General features: G+C 39.5%; 5 protein-coding genes and 1 long non-coding RNA gene across 11 annotated transcripts in view; 3 read left to right on the forward strand and 3 right to left on the reverse strand.

Moving 5' to 3' along the window:
* The window catches only part of LOC135344131 (scavenger receptor cysteine-rich domain superfamily protein-like), a gene marked incomplete in the record, with an annotated part of 804,697 nt that overhangs the window by 772,616 nt on the left and 9,228 nt on the right, over window positions 1-22,853 (forward strand).
* LOC135344251 (uncharacterized) lies at window positions 174-7,955 on the reverse strand. Of its 3 annotated transcripts, none has more exons than XR_010397392.1 (6): window positions 7,795-7,955; window positions 7,577-7,747; window positions 6,310-7,520; window positions 6,098-6,258; window positions 4,541-6,052; window positions 174-188 (listed from the first exon to the last, which is right to left on the reverse strand). It is a non-coding gene; the product is annotated as an uncharacterized LOC135344251 (long non-coding RNA). The 3 variants fall into 3 exon arrangements; XR_010397391.1 differs by lacking the exon at window positions 174-188 and having other exon boundaries at window positions 4,481-5,654; window positions 5,696-6,052; window positions 7,795-7,954; XR_010397390.1 differs by lacking the exon at window positions 174-188 and having other exon boundaries at window positions 4,481-6,052; window positions 7,795-7,953.
* Window positions 8,824-11,649, reverse strand: LOC135344220 (lysyl oxidase homolog 2-like). Of its 3 annotated transcripts, XM_064541412.1 has the most exons (6): window positions 10,253-11,649; window positions 10,039-10,197; window positions 9,822-9,995; window positions 9,619-9,771; window positions 9,306-9,573; window positions 8,832-9,251 (listed from the first exon to the last, which is right to left on the reverse strand). In XM_064541412.1, exons 3-6 carry the CDS (start codon window positions 9,955-9,957, stop codon window positions 9,005-9,007), a joined length of 804 nt encoding a protein of 267 aa, XP_064397482.1. In that variant the 5' UTR covers window positions 9,958-9,995; window positions 10,039-10,197; window positions 10,253-11,649; the 3' UTR covers window positions 8,832-9,004. The 3 variants fall into 3 exon arrangements, with proteins under 3 accessions (XP_064397483.1, XP_064397482.1, XP_064397481.1); XM_064541413.1 differs by having other exon boundaries at window positions 8,824-9,251; window positions 9,306-9,567; window positions 10,039-11,649; XM_064541411.1 differs by having other exon boundaries at window positions 10,039-11,649.
* LOC135344166 (scavenger receptor cysteine-rich domain superfamily protein-like) lies at window positions 14,104-15,714 on the forward strand. 2 transcript variants are annotated; one of them, XM_064541301.1, is made up of 6 exons: window positions 14,104-14,245; window positions 14,302-14,460; window positions 14,528-14,689; window positions 14,739-14,900; window positions 14,952-15,246; window positions 15,333-15,714. In XM_064541301.1, exons 1-6 carry the CDS (start codon window positions 14,185-14,187, stop codon window positions 15,712-15,714), a joined length of 1,221 nt encoding a protein of 406 aa, XP_064397371.1. In that variant the 5' UTR covers window positions 14,104-14,184. The 2 variants fall into 2 exon arrangements, with proteins under 2 accessions (XP_064397371.1, XP_064397372.1); XM_064541302.1 differs by having other exon boundaries at window positions 15,316-15,544.
* Window positions 18,145-19,950, reverse strand: LOC135344207 (neurotrypsin-like). The gene is made up of 6 exons (XM_064541390.1): window positions 19,770-19,950; window positions 19,559-19,714; window positions 19,304-19,489; window positions 19,100-19,255; window positions 18,762-19,032; window positions 18,145-18,695 (listed from the first exon to the last, which is right to left on the reverse strand). The coding sequence occupies exons 1-6, from the start codon at window positions 19,825-19,827 to the stop codon at window positions 18,605-18,607; spliced, it is 918 nt and encodes a 305-aa protein (XP_064397460.1). The 5' UTR covers window positions 19,828-19,950; the 3' UTR covers window positions 18,145-18,604.
* On the forward strand, window positions 20,447-21,864 carry LOC135344213 (scavenger receptor cysteine-rich domain superfamily protein-like). The gene is made up of 5 exons (XM_064541402.1): window positions 20,447-20,592; window positions 20,654-20,824; window positions 20,878-21,051; window positions 21,101-21,259; window positions 21,320-21,864. Exons 1-5 carry the CDS (start codon window positions 20,526-20,528, stop codon window positions 21,652-21,654), a joined length of 906 nt encoding a protein of 301 aa, XP_064397472.1. The 5' UTR covers window positions 20,447-20,525; the 3' UTR covers window positions 21,655-21,864.

The following is a 22,853-nucleotide window of genomic DNA, read 5'->3' on the forward strand; positions in this document are numbered from 1 at the left end:
CACTGTGTGGACATTGCAGACCAGTCTGTTGATTCCAACCCAGTATACAATACAAGCATGGAACTATGATGAACAGGCAAATATATAGCTAGCCTCGATCCCAGGCCGCACTTCACCGTGAAGGCCGGTGAAGAAGGCTAATGTATAGTCAGCTTATAGATACTAGCAGTGTGAGTTGTACAGTGAGGCTGTATTTAGGGAATAGATAGGACAGGTATAATTTAGAGTGTTTCCTTTCACCCTGCATGGTTTTACTATTACGAGTTGTGACATAGATATAGATAGATGTTATATATACATTCTTTGAGTTGAGATACCCATCAACTCTGCATGCACGTAGTATGTGTTTATGATGCAGATTGTTTGAATAGAAATAACAAAATTAATGTTGGTTGTGATTGCATCTACAATTAGAAGGATCCAGGAAGTAGATCTAATCCATGCATTTATTATATGGGACTGCTGCATTTATTATAATTATGACGCTGCTGCATTTATATATATCAGGTAAATATACAAATGTACGTGCTGCATTTGTATATGCAACCACTTCATTTGCTATATGCATGCATATGCTGCATTTACATATGGGGCACCTGCATTTTATATATATGTATTCATTTATGATGTATACGTGCAATTTGTATTAATTTTGACACAAATGGCACCCCATACTCAACGAATACAAAACTCAACACTTAAATACTAAACACCTGTTTCTAGAATGTTCTACTAACAAAACACATGATCTAAAATGTTCTAGAATGTTCTACTAGTGATTACTATAGTACTTGTGGTTTACCACATGATTAGCAATGTCCTGCAGCGAGACCGTGTCCTCACACTCCGCTTTGCAGGGTCGCCTGATTCTGGGAATTGCTCCACTCTGTATTGCACTCTATCTAGATTGTACTCACCTTGTGTCAGTTTGCTCTAGCTGTGTAGTTTGGCAAAAACGGGGATCGGTACGTTCTGACGAAAATCGAAAAATTCGGTAGTTTTTTCAAGTTATCACTGCTCGGACTGGAAGCGACTTGGCCTATCCAAGTTTTCGCTGGATAATAGGCCCATGGCCATCTGTTAGTGTGTGTAATTAGTTGAATCAGTCTTATTTTGTTTGTGCGTTACACGCCCTTTTACCTGACGCACTTTGATGTCTGACGGAGTTCGGCGACTTACTCTAGCTAAAATAATTATTGTCGTGCCATGTTTACTTGCATAAAATGTATGCATCTTATTGTATTCCTGAAGTAGTTTAAATACTGAAACCTTATGATCCAGGAAGTGAATCCAGAAAATAATAATAGTTAAGTAGAGGTCTAACTACATTTAGATTTATTTGAGTCAGTAACAAGAAGCTACAAAAATACATGGAGATCATCAATCTGTTATTTATTGTACTGGTAACACTGACAATATTTTCGGGGACTCAAAGTAAGTAGATTAATATCTATACCTATAATAGCACACTTTATAGATCTGTGCTTGTTGGACAGTCTGTAAATTTATATAATTTATAGGCTGTTCTCATGGAGATATTCGACTGGAAAGTAGTGATGCTCTACTGACTGATAGTAGTGGTGCTGTACAAGTTTGCTATAGAAACGTGTGGAAAAGTATCTGTAGACACAATGGATGGTCAAGTGAAGAGGTGAATGTAGTCTGTAATCAGCTTGGATACAGCAACCATAGTATGTGCTTAAATTGATGTATCCTTGAGTGAAAACTGTGCATTTTTATTATTATATATAGGTGCTAAACATTCGTATAAATGCCTTCCACCTAATGAAAATGGATACTTCAGAAATGTGAACTGTCTTGGCACCGAACACAACTTCTTGAATGTGGCTACGTGAATAACCCTAGTACATGTAACCAAGGTGGAGGTTGCAGTGGTTTGAGGAGAGATGCCACTGTGAGCTGCTTACTAGGTAATCTCATAAAAAATAGGTTCCAATTGTCAATTTACACCGTGTAGCAAACTGCAGTAATGGTGAAGTGCGTCTGGTGAACTCGAGAGTGGAGTCTTGTCTCAATGATCGGTGGGGAGGAGTATGCAGTGTAGGGTGGACAGAAGCAATGGCAGGTCTCCTTTGCTCCAAACTAGGATTCTTTAATGGTAAGAATAGTTACAATCATTATTCACATGCGCTGCATGTGTTGCATGTTTACTGCATGCAACTTTACAGTGGCTGTGATGACAACGCTTGACCCACAAGCATCTTCACAACTGGAGTGCACAGTATCCGACAACGAGAATGTCAGCTGTACTGCTACGAGTGATTGTGACATGGAATTGGGAGTGATGTGTCTAGAGCAAGATTTTGTTACCCGACTAGCTATAGCTATAGTGGACCAAAAAGATACTACGAACTGTGAAACAATGTCAACTAGTACGAAAGTTAGTGATCATTCGGAAAGTCAGTCAACAGTGCCGACAACTGAGAACGTTTCTCAAGGAAGTAGTCAAAACGGTACCATTGCATCTAGTGCCACAAGCGAAGTAGAACAACCCTCTAGCGAAATGTTGGGAAGCTGTCCTATTGCCTCCTTGGGAGGAGTGATTGGTCTTCTGGTGGTTGTGCTCCTAGGACTTGCTATTGGATTGACTGTAACTTGCTGTGTGTTGTGGAAACGCAGGTCACAGAAACAGCACGCTGAGTGAGTTCATTGAGCATAATTATGTTTCCATTGAGTGCATTGTTGTTTCATGAATGTTTGTTGACAAAAGTGCCAGAGGAATAATTTTATTTGAAAGCACTATTTAGCATGTTTTCTTTAAGGCATAATTATTGTATACATTGTCCACTTTCAGTTCTAATAATAAGTATTATTGCTTTTTAATAAGTGCTGACATCAGCGTTTTACATTCAAATTGCACAGGAAGCGACTCATCACCAAGTGTGCAGATATTTTTCCATATCGCACACCCGGAAGTATTATTGCACACTTGTTATTGCACACTAGGAAGTGATTCTTATTTGGAATAAAACGTTTTCAGCAAGTGAGAGAACAAGAAAAACATAGTTTACACACTTATAATCATGTTGCAATGTTTATCAGTCTCTTTTCCTGTTTTCTGATGCTCTGTATCACTTCTGTGCTCTTTTTACAGTGAAGCTGAGGGTCAGGAGGTTGTCAGTGTTCATATCTAATGCATCAAACAGGCATCAATGTTGGAAGTGGGTGCTTTGAGCAGAGTATTGCACATGTAGAAGTGTACTGCACTACCATATAAGCCTGTTCAGGCTTGTATAAAGTCGTTTTGGCTTCAAAAACGGTTGTCACACTTTTCTTCAGTTATAGCGGTGCATGTTTCCTCTTCTGCTACACTGGAGCATGATAGAAAGCAAGCACATGCTGTTTATTCTTCAGAACTATCCATTTCAAAACGGGTTGCTGGTTGTCAACGTTTTTCTTGTCTTTTTTTCTTGTCTGCTCTCTACAAAATCTTTAAGTAGCCTTCTGCAAGCTCTCTTGGTGTTCTAGAGTCTTATTTCTTTGTCTTTCTAGCTGTTTTCTTTCTCTTAAACTCGTCTTCAACTGGGAGAACTCAATTTTGTTGCTACGCGTTCTTCTGGTTGATAAAGCAACCGCATGTTGCGCATGCGCAGATTCAACCTGCATTTTGGTTGCCAAGCAATAAATGCATTATCCCATGGATACTGATGATTATCACTCGTCCGTGCCTAGTAACTGTCACTCGTGCCTTGCAGGCACTCGTGCAGTTACTGGCACAGACTCGTGATAATCTTCAGTATCCATAGGATAATATCATATGAACACGTGGCTGTTCAATGCAGGTACAATACTTCTCAAAGACAAGAGTTCTCAACAATTCAACGACAACTGAACAACCCAGTATACGATACAAGCATGGAACCACACAATGCATACAGCTCCAGTGGACCCACTTATGAACAAGTTGCCAATGGCAATCAACAAGACCACACCTACTCAATACTTGAGCGCGATGAGAACACGAATCGTCGCTCAAATCAGCTCAATCCTATAGACGAGGAGCAGAACTACTATGTGGTGGAGAGTGGAAGGTGTGAGGGTGTGGAGGGGGCGGGCTGTGATGGTGTGTACAATGAGGCTAGTAACTATGAAGTGCCAATGTCAAGCAAAACGGACAGCAAGGTGTGGCTGTGTGAAGAGGAGTACTCCACACTCAAGCATTGAGAAAACTGAATATTGTGTACTATATTTTATACTGCATCATGTGACTGTCTTATAGAGACCTTGCAATTCGTGTGTGTCTATTTTTTCTTATTAAAATCAGTGTTTTAGTTAGATATTAGTGACTCAGAATTTCTATTCTCTCCTTTGATTATACTTTATTACAGTCTCAATGATGTGAGGTAACTACTAATGTGAGTTGTGGTTTGAGTGATGTAATGTGTGTCCAAATAAATCTTATTAGTTCTGATTCTCAATCAACATATAAAATGTACAGTCTAAATGGAATTCAGTTCCTAGGTACTATGAGATTAGCGCACATATACACAGTTATAATTTAGTAGCCCTGGTAGATCACCTGATTTCCTGCATGCCCTTCTCCACTCCATTAACACAGACCTGAAACACTCCAGGCAGTTACCCAGTCCTCTGGTCCACTCTGCATATATATACGGACATCACCATGGATACAAGCCGTACCTATACAATGGTAGCAAAATGTAATCGAGCTTTTGGATTATGTACAACAGTTTTTTGACTGAAAAAAAGCGTTTTACAATAAGTTCTTGAGTACAGTGACTGCATAGCCAATGGAGCTTATTCTGTACACAGCAAGTGATACTAGTGTTCAGTCCCTGAAAACAAAAACATATTCTAAGAATTCTAACAGTTGCTCAATAGCCCTAGAGATAACTTTCAAGAAGACCCAGTATTCATTAATTCTTTGATTGTTTTCACCTCATGATTCAACTGTGAATTGTGATTACTGTTGTACAATCAGTGTTATGATGCATACACAAAGGTATAATTATGTATTAACTATGTAGCTACTATGATGACAGACTGCAAGTGTGTCTCTACACACTATAGCTATATATAACTGTAGTTGCAAGGCTCATTCTCCCCCAGCATTATTCCTTTTCTTCTTATTGACAGCTACGTACATATGAACCTCTGTATTGAAGAACTCATCTACTTCACTCTTACTGGCCTCAACCTTCACTGGTGGTGGGTTGGCTGGTTTCAGTTTCTGTTTTTTGTGATCAATGACATCATAGTCACCAATTCCTTCATCGCTTGTAGTCACAGTATTGTAGTTAGGACCTAGTGAACTGTAGCTCGGTTCTATAGGAGCTGTGTCAGTGTAGCTCTCATTCACTTGTATTAAAACTCTGCATGTTATAGCATATAATTATAGGATGCAAAGTTAGCTTTGTTTTGTTGGAATTAAGCGCCTTTTCCTACAATCCACCCACGCAATAACTGTCCCTACTTCCAGTATAGCACCAAAAGTCCAATCACTGATCCTAGTGCACTGGTAGCTATTGTATCACTGAACGATGGACACTCAACGGCTAAACCTCGAACACATAACCCACTGTCAGTGATGTTCCCACAGCTCAACCTATTGTTGGTATCGACGTTACAGTTAATTTGTGGGCCAGTTGTATTCATTTCCTTCGCTGCTGCTCCTACAAAAATTGTTTTAATTTGCTGTGAATAAGTTTCTTACCTTGGCTTGGAAATCCTAGCTGAGAGCAAACATGTCCAGCTAGTGCTTGGTTGTAGCATATTGTACCCCATCGCTTGTTCTGACACACCTCCACTCGTCCTTGTTTTATGTTGGACCCACCCACTAGTCTTAGGGCTCCATCAGCACAGTTAGCTTAGTTTATGATTAGACTAAAAATCACGTTACCTGGAATGTATTTTACCCATCCTTGTCTGTTTTTTTCACTCAAATGACAGTGTTCCAATGTATTTGTTGGCTTACACTCTGCTAATGTATTCTCCCCACCAGCACAAGATTGGTTGAACATGAAGAACTTTCCCATAATGTCACCAAAGCCAATCATCCCTTTTATGGCTCCTGAAATAATAATTATATTACCGTATAGTGTGCTCTGTAGCATACCTTGGTCACTGTAGCCTATAGCTGTCTGCATACAACATTCGCTTCAACACGCGACCACGATCTAGTACACAGAGTCCTCCAAATACTATCGATGCAGTACTGAACGTAGCTTCTATTGTCCGTTGTGTTATGTGACAGTTGAACATGTCCACTATTACAGCCTGCATGCCATGTTTCTGTATATCAGTCTCTATTATAGTGCATGTACTCACTTTGTGCTATTGCAGAGAGTTGTCCAACTAAAGCAATAGTGACTAGACCTAGTAGTGCTGAGATAATATTCGCCATGACTAATATTCAAGCTATAATTATACTCTTGTGAATGTAAGCAGTAATTTTTAAGTATAGTCTACATGTACTGTGCACAAGCTATATAATGCTGCAAGTTGTTAATTTAGTAGTAATAATTACTTTCATGTGTTGCATTTGTCCGTCTTTTGTTGTCATAGTTAACCCACAAACACAACAGTTCTCTAAACTGAGTAGGCGTTGAATGAAAGTGAATGACTTGTAGACACAAGGTTTCTTATTCTCCATTTTAGCTGGACAGTATATACTAGGCAGTGTTCTATCACGCCTCGAAGAACGTACGACTCATTCCTCTGCCTGTGGAACTGCATGCACTATTATAGTTAGCATAAAATATAGGTGGGCAATAACTGATTTACACATTAGCTGCCGTTAGTGTTTCTCCTTCTAGCAATAGCACAACCAATTAGAGTAGGACCACTAGAACACCAATAACTGCTCCCGGTGCCACTGCAAATAGTGCTATCACAATGTTTAGTCGAGCCTGTGAATATTGTACAAATCCACTCTGAGACACTGCTCAATAATACGAAACAATTAAAATTGCTGGTCTGGTTTCTTCTAGTTCATTGGAACTGGGTACAAGTGCTCGGGCTGGAAGTGACTTGGCCCATCCAAGTTTTCACTGGATAGTAGTCCCATGGCCATCTGTTAGTGTGTGTAATTAGTTTTAATCAGTCTTGTTTTGTTTTCAGGGTGGCACCATCATCTGTCACTGTACAGTTGGCTTTTGGGTCAATAGAAGAGTTAGTACTATCCTAACATTTTGCATACAGTGCCTGCCAGCACTTCATTGTAACTGATGGATGCCCAATATCCCTGCATACAGACGTCCACTCGTCCCTCTCTGTTAGTGGAACCACCCACCAGTCTTATGTCTCCACCGTTACAGTTGGCTGTATAATTATCTCATGCAGTATTAACTTTGATTTGCAAAAGTTAATGCTCTTACCTGGTTGATATCTTACCCATCCTGCACTCTTATTACATGTGCTGGTATGAATATTGCACTCTCCTATGTTACTTTCCTCTCCAGTACATCTGCCACTAAACATAAAGTAGGCTAGTGGTTGATCAGCTGCTGTTAGCATTGTACCACCTCCTATGTTAGCTCCTGAAGATGGTGATGGACTAATTCAAGGACATGTACAACAAACAGAACAAACGTACCTTGGTCGCTGAGTCCCAGTTAACTGCACACAACATTGGCCTCCACTCTCATCCAGCTTCCACCACCAGTACACAGCCAATGCCATTCTCCATCATGGCAGTACTGTACATACTTTTCTTTCAGAAGGAAATATCCTGCTACTGATAGCTTTACAGCTCCATTATTACACACTGCACAATCATAGAGCATAAAATTACTTTATTACTGAAGCACTTACTTTGCCCGTCCGTGACTATTTGTCCAACTAGGACAATAGTGAGTAATACCAAGCAGATACTAGCCATGAGTATTCTGATACACTTGTGAATGCTAGCAGATCTATTAAGTACTGCGAAGAGGCTAACACTTGTCGACTTTATTATATAGTTACGTAGCAGTACGTACTTTCATGTGTTGCATTTGCCCGTCTTTTGTTGACATAGTTAACCCACAAACACAACAGTTTTTCAAACTAAGTACGCGTTGAATGAAAGTGAATGACTTGTATATACAAAGTTTCTTATTTCTCTTTATGGTGGTGTTTACTTTATCTCACACCCCTATATATATTGTGCCCTGAGGGCCATACATTGTGAGTGGTGTGTGTACTGTACTGCAGAGTGTTCTGAACAATTTTGCATGTGTAATGAATAAATGTCTACTCTTGGTAATGACAACCACAATGACAATTACTGTATAGTGGGTTATTTTCGTATGGTGGAAATGTTCGTATTTTTTGTCTTATCAGTAGAGCACCTCCGAAAAATAAAATTGCAAAATTTTTCTGGCACAATAGGTTTAACGTCACTATCCTGAGCTGTACGAAAATGAAAAAAGGGCAGTTTGTACGAAATTTTGCACCAAAATTACCTACTATACGGTAACATTTGTACAGTTTTCAGAGTAGGCATGATACGACTGCATGTAGTCATCACTAGATCCATTAGCCATTAAAGTGACGAACAACAGCAGTTGTAATTTCATTCTTCGTGGACATACAATGAATCTTTGAATACAGTGACTGCATGCAGAGCCAATATGTACACATGCGGCCTGATTGTATAATGTATGTACACAGCAAGCGATCTGTTTGTAGTGTTCAGTCCCTGAAAACACAATAACACATTCTAGGTATTCTAACAGTTGCTCAATAGCCCCACAGATAACTTTCAAGAAGACCCAGTATTCATTACAGTATATATTCCTTACCTTTGTGACTCAAAGATTCATTATGATTGATTGATTATTTTCACCTCATGATTCATCTGTGCATTGTGATTACTGTTGTACAATCAGTGTTATGATGCATACAAGGGTTTATGTATTAACCATAATTATAGCTACTTATCTAAGTTGTCTGTATGATGACTGTGTCTCTACACACTATAGCTAATAGCATAACTGTTGTTGCAAGGTTTATTCTCCTCCAACATTATTATTTTTCTCCTTTACTTATCAATAGCTGCGTACATATGCTCCTCTGCATTGTAGAACTCGTCATCACTCTTACTGGCTTCAACCTTCACTGATGGTGGGTTGGCTGGTTTTGGTTTGGGCCTGTTGTGATCAAAGACATCATAGTCATCAATTCCTTCATCGCTTGTGGTCACAGTATTGTAGTTAGGACCTAGTGAACTGTAGCTCGGTTCCATAGGAGCTGTGTCAGTGTAGCTCTCATTCACTTGTAATAAAACTCTGATATATGATAATAGGACAAGGTTAATTAGCAACTTGTACATGTATGAATACCTTTGTTTTGGTGGACTTGAGAGCCTTTTCCTTGTGACAGTACAAGCCACCCACGCAATGACTGTCCCTACTTCTAGTAGTACAAGAAGTCCAATCACTGCTCCTAGTGCACTGGTAGCTATTGTCTCACTGAACGATGGACACTCAACAGCTAAACCTCGAGCACATAACCCACTGTCAGTGATGTTCCTACAGCTCAACCTATTGTTGGTGTCGATGTTACAGTTAATTTGTGGGCCAGTTGAACTCATTTCCTTCGCTGCTGCTCCTACAAAAATTGTTTTAGTTTGCTGCATGTGAATAAATTTCTTACCTTGGCTTGGAAATCCTAGCTGAGAGCAAACATGTCCAGCTAGTGCTTGGTTGTAGCACATTGTACCCCATCGCTTGTTCTGACACACCTCCACTCGTCCTTGTCTTATGTTGGATCTACCCACCAGTCGAAGAGATCCATCAGTGCAGTTGGCTAGTTTTATAGATTTAGTTGATAAGAAAAACAACTAAAAATCACGTTACCTGGAATGCATTTTACCCATCCTTGTCTGTTGTTTTCACTCGTGCGACAGTTTTCCAATGTGTTTGTTGGCTTACACTCTGCTAATGTATTCTCCCCACCAGCACAAGATTGACTGAACCTGAAGAACTTTCCCATATGAATGTCACCAAAGTCAGTCACCCCTTTTATGGCTCCTGAAATAATAATTATATTACCATAGTGTGCTCTGTAGCATACCTTGGTTACTGTAGCCTAGCTGTCTGCATACAACATTTGCTTCAACACGCGACCACGATCTAGTACACAGAGTCCTCCAAATACTATCGATGCAGTACTGAACGTAGCTTTTATTGTCCGTTGTGTTAAGTGACAGTTAAACATGTCCACTATTACAGCCTGAATGCCATGTTTCTGTATATCAGTCTCTATTATAGTGCATGCATGTACTCACTTTGTGCTATTGCAGAGAGTTGTCCAACTAAAGCAATAGTGACTACACCTAGTAGTGCTGAGATAATATTCACCATGACTAATTCAAGCTATAATTATACTTTTGTGAAATTAAGCAGTAATTTTTAAGTACTGTGCACAAGCTAATGCTGCAAGTTGTTAATTTAGTAGTAAATAATTACTTTCATGTGTTGCATTTGTCCGTCTTTTGTTGTCATAGTTCACCCACAAACACAACAGTTCTCTGAACTGAGTAGGCGGTGAATGAAAGTGAATGACTTGTAGACACAAGGTTTCTTATTCTAGCTGGACAGTATACTAGACAGTGTTCTATCATGCCTCGAAGAACGTATGCAATAACATTCCTCTATATACCTGTGGAACTGCATGCATTATTATAGTTAGCATACTAAAATATAGGTGGGCAATAACTGATTTGCACATTAGCTGCCGTTAGTGTTTCTCCTCCTATAGCAACAACACCACAGCCAATCAGAGTGATTATTTGTAGGATCACTAGAACACCAATAACTGCTCCCAATGCCACTGTAATGGCGCTGGCATGATGGTTAGTCGAGCCTGTGAATGTACAAATATTCACCGTGACTCGACACTGCTCAATATGCTCAATAATAATTATAAGGCTGCACACATTTATATCCTCAAATAAATACATGTACTGAAACTGTAACATGCTCAAAAATAACTGTCAGTCCAACACGATATAATTCAAGGACTGTTTTCATTATAACATAATTATGGCTATATGAAATTGCAACAAGCATAACAAGTCTATACTAATTAATGAATAGCAACACGAATGAAAACTGTATATCACTCTGAAAATACTATTTTTTATGGTCAACTAGTGGAATCTATCAAATGTATTGTTGGAATTACATGTTTACCTATGGATTTATAGCGTTACTCTTTTTGAAGTATGCCAGGATGAATTATAACAAGCAAATAAGTGGACATGCCAGGACTTGTACTCAGTCGCAATGGACTCCAATTTTTGAAGAAACCATTAGACCGAGTGCTACCATCACACTATCATCAGCAATTTTAATTGTATTTGTATAGCTATACGGAACTTCCTGTTATCAGGTTTCACTGTTAGGTCATTGTTGATAATAAGTGGCTGTGTAAACTATAAGTTGCTAACACATTAATTATGTTAATTAATCAGTCTCTGTTGATTGGGGGGTGGGGGGGGTGATATCTGTTGTTAAGCAATATTTAGCGATTTAGTTGCAAGTTAGATGCATGTTCTACAATGGCTAGTATGCTAATCTTTGTGCTAGTGGCTGCATTCATATCACAAGGGACTGCACAAGGTGAATGGAATTTGTTTGAATATTTGTATTTCATGTGTATCTTAGATACTTGCACTGTCGCTGGTGAGGTCGTGTTGAATCCTGATAGCCCGGTCAGTATTTGTTTGTCTTCACCATTGGGGTTCAAATGAACCAGCGTATGTTATTCTGGGTGGACTATCACTCATGCAAAACTGGCTTGTAAGCAGAATGGTATGGATTTTCAAGGTACTCACGATAATTGTTCAAATAGACATCTATAGTTGAAACTGTGAATACAGGATCTCAAGTCATGGATGTATCAGTAAACTCTACAAGTTGTGTAACGTTGCCAGCCTGCAATGCGAATGAGCAGAACCTAACTGAGTGCTTTATTAATGGACGTCCTGTCACTTCATCATCATCTACCAACCACATAGCTGGATTTACATGTGGTAATAACATTATACATATAATTATACTATCACATCGCTCTAAATAATTTATGAGGAAAGCTGTATCTTTATACAGGTTGTTCCGATGGTGATGTTCGATTCAGAGACCAACCACCTGAAATAGATGACTCAGTAAAAGGGGTTGTGCAGTTTTGTGTTGATGCATGGAGAGTGGAAAACATTGTGTGCCAGTACTAATTGGTTAACAGCAAAATCATCCACTATTGCTGCTTCGTACGTAATTTATCGACAACTAGGTTATTCTAAAAGAGGTATATATAAGCTATTTACTAAGCATGTCGCATACATTTGATGTGATGTATACAGGAGCTACAAGAGGTTCACTCTGTTCATCTCCACCAACACCACCTCATTTCATCAATCCTGCAAGTAATGGAGCTGAAAGAAGCTTGTTAGAATGTAACAGACCCGGACAAGGAACCACCTGCCCCAGACTGTCCTGTACAGGAAACAGTAACATAAGGGTGTATGGAGCAGTAACTTGTATTAAAGGTGAATTTATTACCATCTTGTATGTACTTCATTCATGCACTGACAAGATTGCATCATTGGAACCATAAGACTGGTGGGTGGATCCACGCCATGCAAGAGAGGGACGAGTGGAGGTGTGTGTGAGTGGTTGGTGGGGCACAGTGTGTAGTAGCAATCATCAAGAAATCATCGAGGCTGTCTGCTCTGAACTTGGATTTCCATCAAATGGTATGCACACTTTAAATTAGCTCGGTATTTTTGATAATTATGTGAGCTGAGTATTGAGGGCAAATCAGATAGCTATTAACTTATGTATTGTAATATAGGAGTTGAGAAATGGCACTACCACAGAGGCCCAGGTTACACCTGTGTATAGCTGTACACTAACAACCAGCAGTAAGTACTCTGAGTTGCACACCAACTGTTAACATCAATTGCGATCATTCTATGGATCTTGGTGTTGTATGCAAGACGCACCAAGATGTTATTGGCTCAGTTATTAATAAGACAATCAATCAAACCCTTCAGACGTGCCCTGAACAAAACATGAACAATGACATCACACTAGCTAATGAAGTACAAAGCTGTGACGACAATACTGGTAGTCCTATTGCCTCCTTGGGAGGAGATTGGTCTTCTGATGGTTGCACTCGTGGGACTTGCTATTGGATTGACTGTAACTTGTTGTGTGTTGTGGAAACGCAGGTCACAGAAACAGCAAGCTGAGTGAGTTCATTGAGCATATGTTTTCATTGAGTGTGTTGTAGTTTCACACTTACTTGTTGACAAACAGCCAGCTGAACAAGTTGATTTAAAGGCACTATTATTTTGGCTTTCTGGCTTTTCTCCATGCATGCATGCAATGCAGCAACAGTTCTCAGGTGCAAGAGCTCTCGACAATTCTGAACAACCCAGTGGACAATGTTAGCATGGAACCAAACAATGCATACAGCTGCAGTGGACCTACCTACGAACAAGTTGCCAACGGCAATCAACAAGACCACACCTACTCAATACTGAAAACCAATTAGGGATACAAAGTTAGTTCTAGCAAATACAGCTGTAGCCAGTTCTCACATGTTCTCTCTGAATTTAGATCGGAAGAGGTCCATAACCATGGTAACAAGATAACGAGGGTGAACCCTGCATGACCTTGTTCCGGTGTCCATGCATCCAAGGTTTGTAGACTAAGAGCTGGTGAGTTGGAGCAACATAACACGCTAGGGGACATTCTCTATTGTCATAGGTGGCCTGCCATTTCTCATCCTCTATTTATAGTGGTCCCCTTCACCCTGGTTATACTGTGTGGTTGAGTAAACTAAGAAATGAATGTGTTGTACGCTTTGGCTCACCATTAATTTTATGAAATACACGGAAACTACAAAGTTATTTAGACTCGGGTAGGAGTTGCCATGGTTAACTTATTACAGTGTTGTGGAAACACACGTCGCAAGCTGAGTGAGCCCACTGAGTGTATTATATGTATTCCATTGAGTGTGTTGTCGATATTTGTTGCATTGAAGCATTTTCAGTTTATCAGTTTATAATAGCAACACATCTATGTCTGTCTGTACACAGCACGATATTTCTCGTCTAATAGTCTATGTCTAAATAGATCATCATGAATTGTTGTATAAAAGTCACGGAATTGTGATTTGAACAATCGTTTCAACTATAACTATAATAACAAAATGATGATTCAACTCATCACAGTATCTCTTCTGCTTTTAGGAACACAAGTGTCAACACAAGGTACTAGTAGTATTTGGATACTGCATGTAACTATAGCATTGTGTGTAATGTTATAGCTTGCTTTCATGGAGATGTTCAATTGGTAAACGATAACAACGTTAACAACATTGTCGAGTTCTGTTATAAGGGGGAATGGAGAAGGATCTGTGTGTCTGCTGGTTGGGGCAACGTTGAGGCCAACATTGTCTGCTCTCAACTTGGATACAGCAATCAAGGTGCTACTATAGATAACTCAACAGCTTTTTTTAAGAGTGACATAGTCACTGTTGTTGCTTTATATAGGTGCTACGACCAGCAATGTTAGTATTAGTGAGAATTCACCCTATACGTTTTTGAGGTTTGTCGACTGTGATGAATCTGACGCTAATATTGATGAGTGCTACTATGAAGCTCGTAATGGCTGTAAGAATGTTGATAAACATGCAACAGTTCAATGTTCAAGTGGTAAGCATTCCTTTAGACATTACTTAATACATATCATTGTTGTGCGCAGCTAATTGTACTGACAGTGACATTCGATTTGTGGGTGGAGCTACTGACAACGAGGGAAAAGTTGAAATATGTAACGATAGTCGTTGGATAGCAATTTGCAGCAACGGATGGACTGAGCAAGACGCTGGACAGATGTGCCAAAAGTTTGGATTTGCTAGCATTGGTAGGTTCATAATAATTGGCTCGTTTCACCTATCTCTACTCTTCTGTGCAGGAGCTGAAGTGCTTGTATTCAACCCTCGAAGAGTACCAACCATCAACTGCACTATAAGCAATTCTGGCGACCTCTCTTGCAATGAATCATGTGATGATGGCACAACAGACCTAGGGATTCGTTGTGTCAGGCAGGAAGTTCTAGACCAAGAAATAAGTGTAGAGTCGTCATGTGGTGCTGAGTCAAGCACTACAGCACTGGGGGTATTAGTTGGTTTGTTGGTGACTTTGCTGGTGGTCTTGTTGATTGTTTGTGGAGCAATGTGGAATCGCATATCACAGAAAGATAAACAAATGTAAGTTCAAGCTCTACTTATGTTTGTCATTTCAGAGCATTTTTGTCCTGCGAGTTCTATTGTACACAGTTATGTAATTCATGCAGCTGTGTCTCGTCAGAATCAAACACACTCTCAACAATTCAACGACAACTCAACAACCCAGTATACGATACAAGCATGGAACCACACAATGCATACAGCTCTAGTGGACCCACCTACCAACAAGTTGCCAATGGCAATCAACAAGACCACACCTACTCAATACTGGAATGCGATCAGAATACAAATCGTCACTCAAATCAGCTCAGTGCTATAGACGAGGAACAGAATTACCATGTGGTGGATAGTGGAAGGTGTGAGGGTGTGGAGGGGGCGGGCTTTGACGCTGTGTACAGTGAGGCTAGTAACTACGAAGTGCCAATGTCAAGCAAAACGGACAGCAAGGTGTGGCTGTGTGAAGAGGATTACTCCACACTCAAGCATTGAGAAATTTTGTACACTTGCATTGTGATTACGGCCTTGCAATTTGTATATTTTTAAGGAAGTGTTATGATTCTCTCCTGTTACCTAGCTACTATTATAGTATTGGATGGTGTTGTGTTGTTATTTGTGTCTAATTAAGAGATCATATACTATACTCTTGAAATCAGTTCCTGCAATAATTATAACTACAGTAACATAATAATTATGTTATAATCCATCTCTTTATCAATTACACATGCACACACACACACGCACACACACACACACACACACACACACGCACGCACGTACACACACACACACACACACACACACACACACACACACACATACACACGAATCAAGGCCTTATAATTATTATCATACTGGGTTTCCCGGCATAATTATGCTAAGAGCCTATATGGTGTGATGATAAAAACCATGCGACATATTATACGTGCTTACGTACATAGAATGTAGAATATAATTATTAGCAATTATTGCAATTATGTTGTTGCATAAAGAGATCTAGGCCTCTATTGCTATCTGAAACCTGACAACATTCAGGAACTGACTTTCAATAAACATCCTGGATATTCATGCAATAGATCTAGATCTATACCCAACTTAAAAAGCAAACGCAACAACTCACCTTAAAAGGAAAAGCCTCTATACTAACTATAGTGAGATATGAACACTCTGCTATTGTCCATTGGTAGTTTTTCTCACATACAGTTTTCCATTCTTGATCAGAGCAAACATTGACTCTACCATCATCTCGTCTCTGTACCTTTCCATCAATGCAGCCTGTGAGGGAGTTAACTTGTATCCTAGTCTAACAGAAGTAATACAATAAATTTACCTTGAACAGCTTTAAAAGCAACAAGGAGGATTGCAATCAATAGCAGAGTGTTCATATCTCACTAGTTAGTCTTATTTGAGGCGCTTTCTAACTGCCTGTCATTTCTAGCTTCCTTTTAAGGTAAGTTGCGTCGTTTGTTTTTCAAGTTGACAAAAATATCAGGTGTTGCATGACACGATGGACAACATTGAAACTCAGTTCCTGAATGTTGTTGACAGCAGTTATAACAATTATGTGCATCAGAAAGAGGCCTAATTTGACGCAGCATCTTATAACAACATCACGATACTATATTATTATTCGTATTCTATGTACGTAGCAATGTACATACGTAGGATATGGTTTGGTTTTTATCATCACACTCATAGGCCCTTAGCACATGCCGGGAAGAAACCATTAGATGGATCGCTGACCATCACCAAATCAACCAAGTACTTACCCAACTGTTTCAAATGTCCTATCTACTCGAGTGACCTCGACTACAGGCTCGAGTACATGTCCAATTACAGAAATGACTAACGATGACAGCGCCATTACAGTGGCATTGGGAGCAGTTATTGGTGTTCTAGTGGTCCTATAAATAATCACTTTAATTAGTTGTGGTGTTGTTGCTAGGAGGAAAAACACTAACTCCAACTATCAAGTGTGTGTAACTCAGTTATCTCCCAACAATAATATTATTAGTTTATTGTTTATTGTATGCTAACTATATGCATGCAGTTCCACAGGCATGAATGAGAAGAATGAAACATACGTTCCTTAAATACCGAGGAGGCGTGATGGAACACTTCCTAGTATACCGTCCGGAGGTCATAACTATGCGAATGTTATTATCGCAAATGATGCGGCAATTGACAACTATGATACCGTTACTGCATACAGCCAAGCACCCACAAACACAGCCAAAGCTTATCTGTCTCCACGGTGAGGGAAGAAGCCAGTAAGAGAGAAGAGGAATTCTTTATTGCCGAGGATCACACCTACGCAGTGGTGGATAAATCAAAGAAAATAAAGGTAAGGAAGTCTCAGAACAATGAAGGCACTAGAAGTGATACTGAAACAGAAACCAATCACGATGAGCTATTGGTTGAACAACGTACAGCTGCTGTATCAAGCAGCAACGAGGCTCTTATCTCAAACACTGAACCAGACACAAATGGACCAACTCTTAGCGGCAGAGATTGAGTAACAATTTAACATCCTCATTTTGGGAACTAGCTATATACTAACATTGTTCAGAGCCCTCTGCTATTAGCGAGAGTCAACACACAGTACAATACACACACGCACACTTTGTTATCAGAGTTATGCCCTCAGGGCACCAGAGAGGATAACTAACTTAAAGTAAACATGCAGGCCAACATACAGGGGAATAAGAATTAAACCTTTTGTCTACAAGACTATCATGCTTTGAGTGGACTAAAACATGAAAGCAGTACTATATCATCATACATTAACCTGTGCACAGTACTTATTTTTACAAATAATGTATCGAGAATATATAGTCACGGTTAGCTAGTAACTGTTTGGTGTTGCTCACTGTATAGTTAAAGTACAGGTACATGATAATCTCCATGAAAGGTACGCAACTGTTAGGATTCTTAAAATATGTTATTGTTATCAGGGACCTGACACTAAACAAACTGATGCTTGCTCATTTTACAAAATAAAATTCCATTGGCTGATACAGGAAACACTATAAAGTAAAAAATAACTCATACAAACCCTATAATTATTCGGAGCATGTTCAGTTCTCTCAATGCTTGAGTGTGGAGTACTCCTCTTCACACAGTCACACCTTGTTGTCCGTTTTGCTCGACATTGTTTGTTACCTCGCCGCTACTAGCCTCACTGTACACACTGTCACACCCCGCCCCCTCCACACACTCACACCTTTCACTCTCCACAACATGGTAGCTCTGCTCTTTGTCTATATCATTGAGCTGTGTTGAGTAACAATCTGGGCTTTCATCGCGTTCGAGTATTGAGTAGGTGTGGTCTTGTTGATTGCCATTGTCAATTTATTCGTAGATCGGTCCACTGGAGCTGTGTTCATCGCGTGTTTCCGTGCTCACATTGTGTACTGAGTTGTTCGATTGGTTGTAGAATTGTTGAGAGTTCTTGCCTTTGAGAAATGCTGTACCTGTACATCGTCATGTATGCATGTATACTTGAAACTGAAGCAAATAATTATGGGGAAAACACTTACTCTGTTTGTTGCTGTTTCTGTGACCTGCGTTTCCCCAACACACAGCAAGTTACAGTCAATCCAATAGCAAGTCCTAGGAGTGCAACCACCAGAAGACCAATCACTCCTCCCAAGACTGCAGATATCGAATCACCAACGTGTGTCTTGCATACAACTCCAAGCTCAAAGGAATTGTCATCTGCAATGTCCACACAGTGAATGATGCTGTTTATTATTACACAGCTTCTTATTGGAGCTGTTCCATGGCCAAAAGTACTGACTGCTTTTGAACCTGTATTATTAGTAGTATATAATTAGGCATACATGCAACCATAAATTAAAATCCTCACTGTCCCTACCTTCAGTTGGGAAACCCAGTGTAGAGCAAACAAATTCAACCATTTGCAAATTGTTTGTTTGAACAGTTCCCCAGCGACCGCCCACACACACCTCCACTCGTCCCTCTCTGTCAGTGGATCCATCCACCAGTCTTATAGTCCCGTTAGTGCAGTTCACTGTAATTTGTAATCTCCTAATACATAAGCAATAAACTAAATACAAACCTGGTAGACAAGTTATTAGAGGAATTCTTTGCTGACCATTATTGCAATTATTACTTCGACAATCCTCAAAATCGGTTGAGGCTATTCCACATTCTTCGAGAAAATTCTCAGTTCCATTGCACTTTTGAACTTTAATGTAATTAGTCTGAGCAGTTTTATTTGAGCACATTCGATTCACAGTTGCACCTGTTAATGTTGTAGTTCATCAGATAGTGTATACATTAAAGCTATGAATAATTGTGCTATAATTATTACCATTATCTGCGTAGCCGAGCAGCCTGCAGGCGACATTAGTCTTACGGACATTCCATCTACCATCAGGGTTTTTCTCACATACAGTTTTCCATTCTTGATCAGAGCAAATATTGACTCTACCATCATCTAGTCTCTGTACCTTTCCATCAATGCAGCCTGAGGGAGTAAACTTGTTGCTCTGTTAGTCGAAAAATTAAACACAAGTTCATACCTTGAACAGTTTCAGAACTGGCAACAAGAATTACAATCAATAGTGGTAGAGTATTCATATTTATATCTCACTATAGTCTTATTAGAGTCTTCAACTATGAGACAGTGGAGCTTACACTTTTATAAATGTTCATACAACAGTGTTGCATGAATGTACAACAAAACAATCAGAATGTATACTGCACAATGAATACTGCACACTGTTACTTTTATTGCAAGGCTTGTATACAATAACAGCTATAGTAATAGCTACAGTGTGTAGAAACACATCATATTAAATATACTAATAACCTTGTTCATGCATCATAACACAAGTATACAGCAATCATGAATTAAGGTTAAAACAGTCAAAGAATGTACTGACTGCAGTTAATACTGGGTCTTCGAATTATTTGTGGGACTATTAAGATATAGGTCCACAATAATTTCCATGCCAGGAACTGAGCAATTTTTACGATTATCGCTTTCCTGTAATCACTGCACTCAATCAATAACAATGAAGCTGCATCTTCATTACTGTAAAGCAAATAAATGTAGGCCAACCATTACCATAAAGGGAAATAAAAGAAACCTTTCGTCTACAATGCCTACTCAGTTAGAAAGCTAGCTGTTATGTTTTGGGGTGAAATGCCAACAAAAGACAGACACAAATCCAACACATGAATAGATAATAACTGAATGTCAACCGCCCATGCATTAGCCTGTGCAAACACCATTAGATCTGCTTGCATTCACAAGCTAGTGTGTCAGAATAGTCATGGCTAGTATCTGCTTGGTATTACTCACTATTGTCTTAGTTGGACATATACTCGCGGACGGGCAAGGTAAGTTTTTCAGTAATAATCATAGATAAAGTAATTTAATGCTCTGCATGTGATTGTGCAGTGTGTAATACTGGAACTGTAATGCTAGTAGAAGGTGAGTATGGTTTCCTTATGAAAGAGTATGTCCAGTACTGCCATGATGGAGAATGGCATTGGCTGTGTGCTGGTGGTGGAAGCTGGGCGAGAGTGGAGGCCAATGTTGTGTGCAGACAACTGGGACTCAGCGGCCATGGTATATGCTAGTTTTGCTTGTTATACATGTCCTTGTTCACAATCCTATATCAGGAGCCAATAAAGGAGGAAGTACAACAGTACCAGCTGATCAACACCCCTTTGCCTACTTCATAATTGGTGGCACATGTACTGGAAGGGAATATGATATAGGAGAGTGTAAGGGCATTAGTTATCCCAGTACATGTGATGATAATAGTAGAAAAGGATGGGTAGACTGCCAACCAGGTAAGAGTTTGTTAAAGTTGATTACTGCATGTATGAGATAATTATACAGCTAATTGCACTAATGGAACAGTGAGGTTGGTGGGTGGTTCCACTAACAGAGAGGGACGAGTGGACGTCTGTACACAGGGACATTGGGCATCCATCTGTTACAATGAAGATCTAGAACTGGCAGGCATCATTTGCAAAATGTTAGGATTTCCAATGCAGGGTAATAAAATGTACAACACCATATTTAAAATGAAGTTTAAATGTACGAATGTTTATACAGGAGCAATGGCGAAAAGTACTACTTCTATTGATCCAAAAGTTAACTGTACAGTGACAGATGATGGCACCACCCTGAACTGTGTAGACACTATACAGTCGCACATATGTGATATTCCAACAAGCTGGAAGTGCTATAATTTTTTCCTCAGTAACAGAATTCTAACGAAAGTGAATGAGAGTTACAATGGGACATTCCTAAAACAACCAAACGTAAGCTCACAAGATCCTAACTACGATACTGTGACCACAGGAGATGAAGCCGTTGGTGATTATGCTGTCATTGATAATTTCAAGCCCAAGCCGAGAACACTCCAGATATCCAACCCACACCAGTGACGGTGGAAGCCAGTAATTAAGGAGAAAAGGAGTTAACAGTCATGACTATAGTTGCAGAGACGCATAATACAAGCAACTTATATACGAAACTAAAACATTTGTGTATGATTAATTATTATATAAAACTGATTGCATGTAAATGCACAATAACATTAATTAGTTCAATTTATACTATCGCTCTTTAGGCCATCTGTGAACCGAACCATTAAATCAAAACAATAAAAAATGTCCATTCAAGGAACTAAGCAAATGCCTAAACATACAACCAGACTGGATTTTGTGTACACATTCCTAAAGTCACTGTATTTACAGATTTATCGAGCTAAAAAATACTTGTTTGTCTGTTTGAAATTACAACAACTGCTGTTCTTCACTCTAATCCAGCGTACTTTGAGAGCTGTACACTAACATTGTTCAGCTATTAGTTACAGTCAGTCAACACACGGTACACATGCACACACATTACACAATGTAACACAACCATTACAATAAAGGGAAAAAAGAAACCTAATGTCTACAAGGCTTTCGCTTTTATTCAATGCTGTTATGTTTGGCTGGACTATGACAACAAAAAGACCAGCAATCGTACACATAAAACTAATAATGTCAACCACCCATGCATACAGTTGCTTGTGCACAGTGCTTAACAAGATCTGCTTGCATTCACAAGTGTGTCAGAATAGTCATGGCTAGTATCTGCTTGGTATTACTCACTATCGTCCTAGTTGGACAAATACTCGCGGACGAGCAAGCTGGCGGTAAGTGCTTTACAGTAATAATTATCGATGATTTTAATGCTCTATAGGTGCAGTGTGTAATAATGGAACTGTACAGCTGGTAAGAGGTTTCCTTATGAGAGAATATGTCCAGTACTGCCATGATGGAGAATGGCATTGGCTGTGTGCTGGTGGTGGAAGCTGGACGAGAGTGGAGGCCAATGTTGTGTGTAGACAACTGGGATTCAGCGGCCAAGGTATGCTAGTTTTGATGATATCATCATACATGTCCTTGAATTATCACAATCATCAGAAGCCAAAAAAGGAGGAGGTGGTACAACACCAAAAACTAATCCACCCTACTTTATGTTTGGTGACACATCCTGTGCTGGAGGGGAAAGTAGCATAGGAGAGTGCAACATTCATACCAGTCCATGTAATAAAAGTAATAGTAGAGCAGGATGGGTAGAATGTCAACCAGGT

This window comes from Halichondria panicea, chromosome 11, assembly GCF_963675165.1.
Source record: "Halichondria panicea chromosome 11, odHalPani1.1, whole genome shotgun sequence".
Classification (NCBI taxonomy): Eukaryota; Metazoa; Porifera; class Demospongiae; order Suberitida; family Halichondriidae; genus Halichondria; species Halichondria panicea.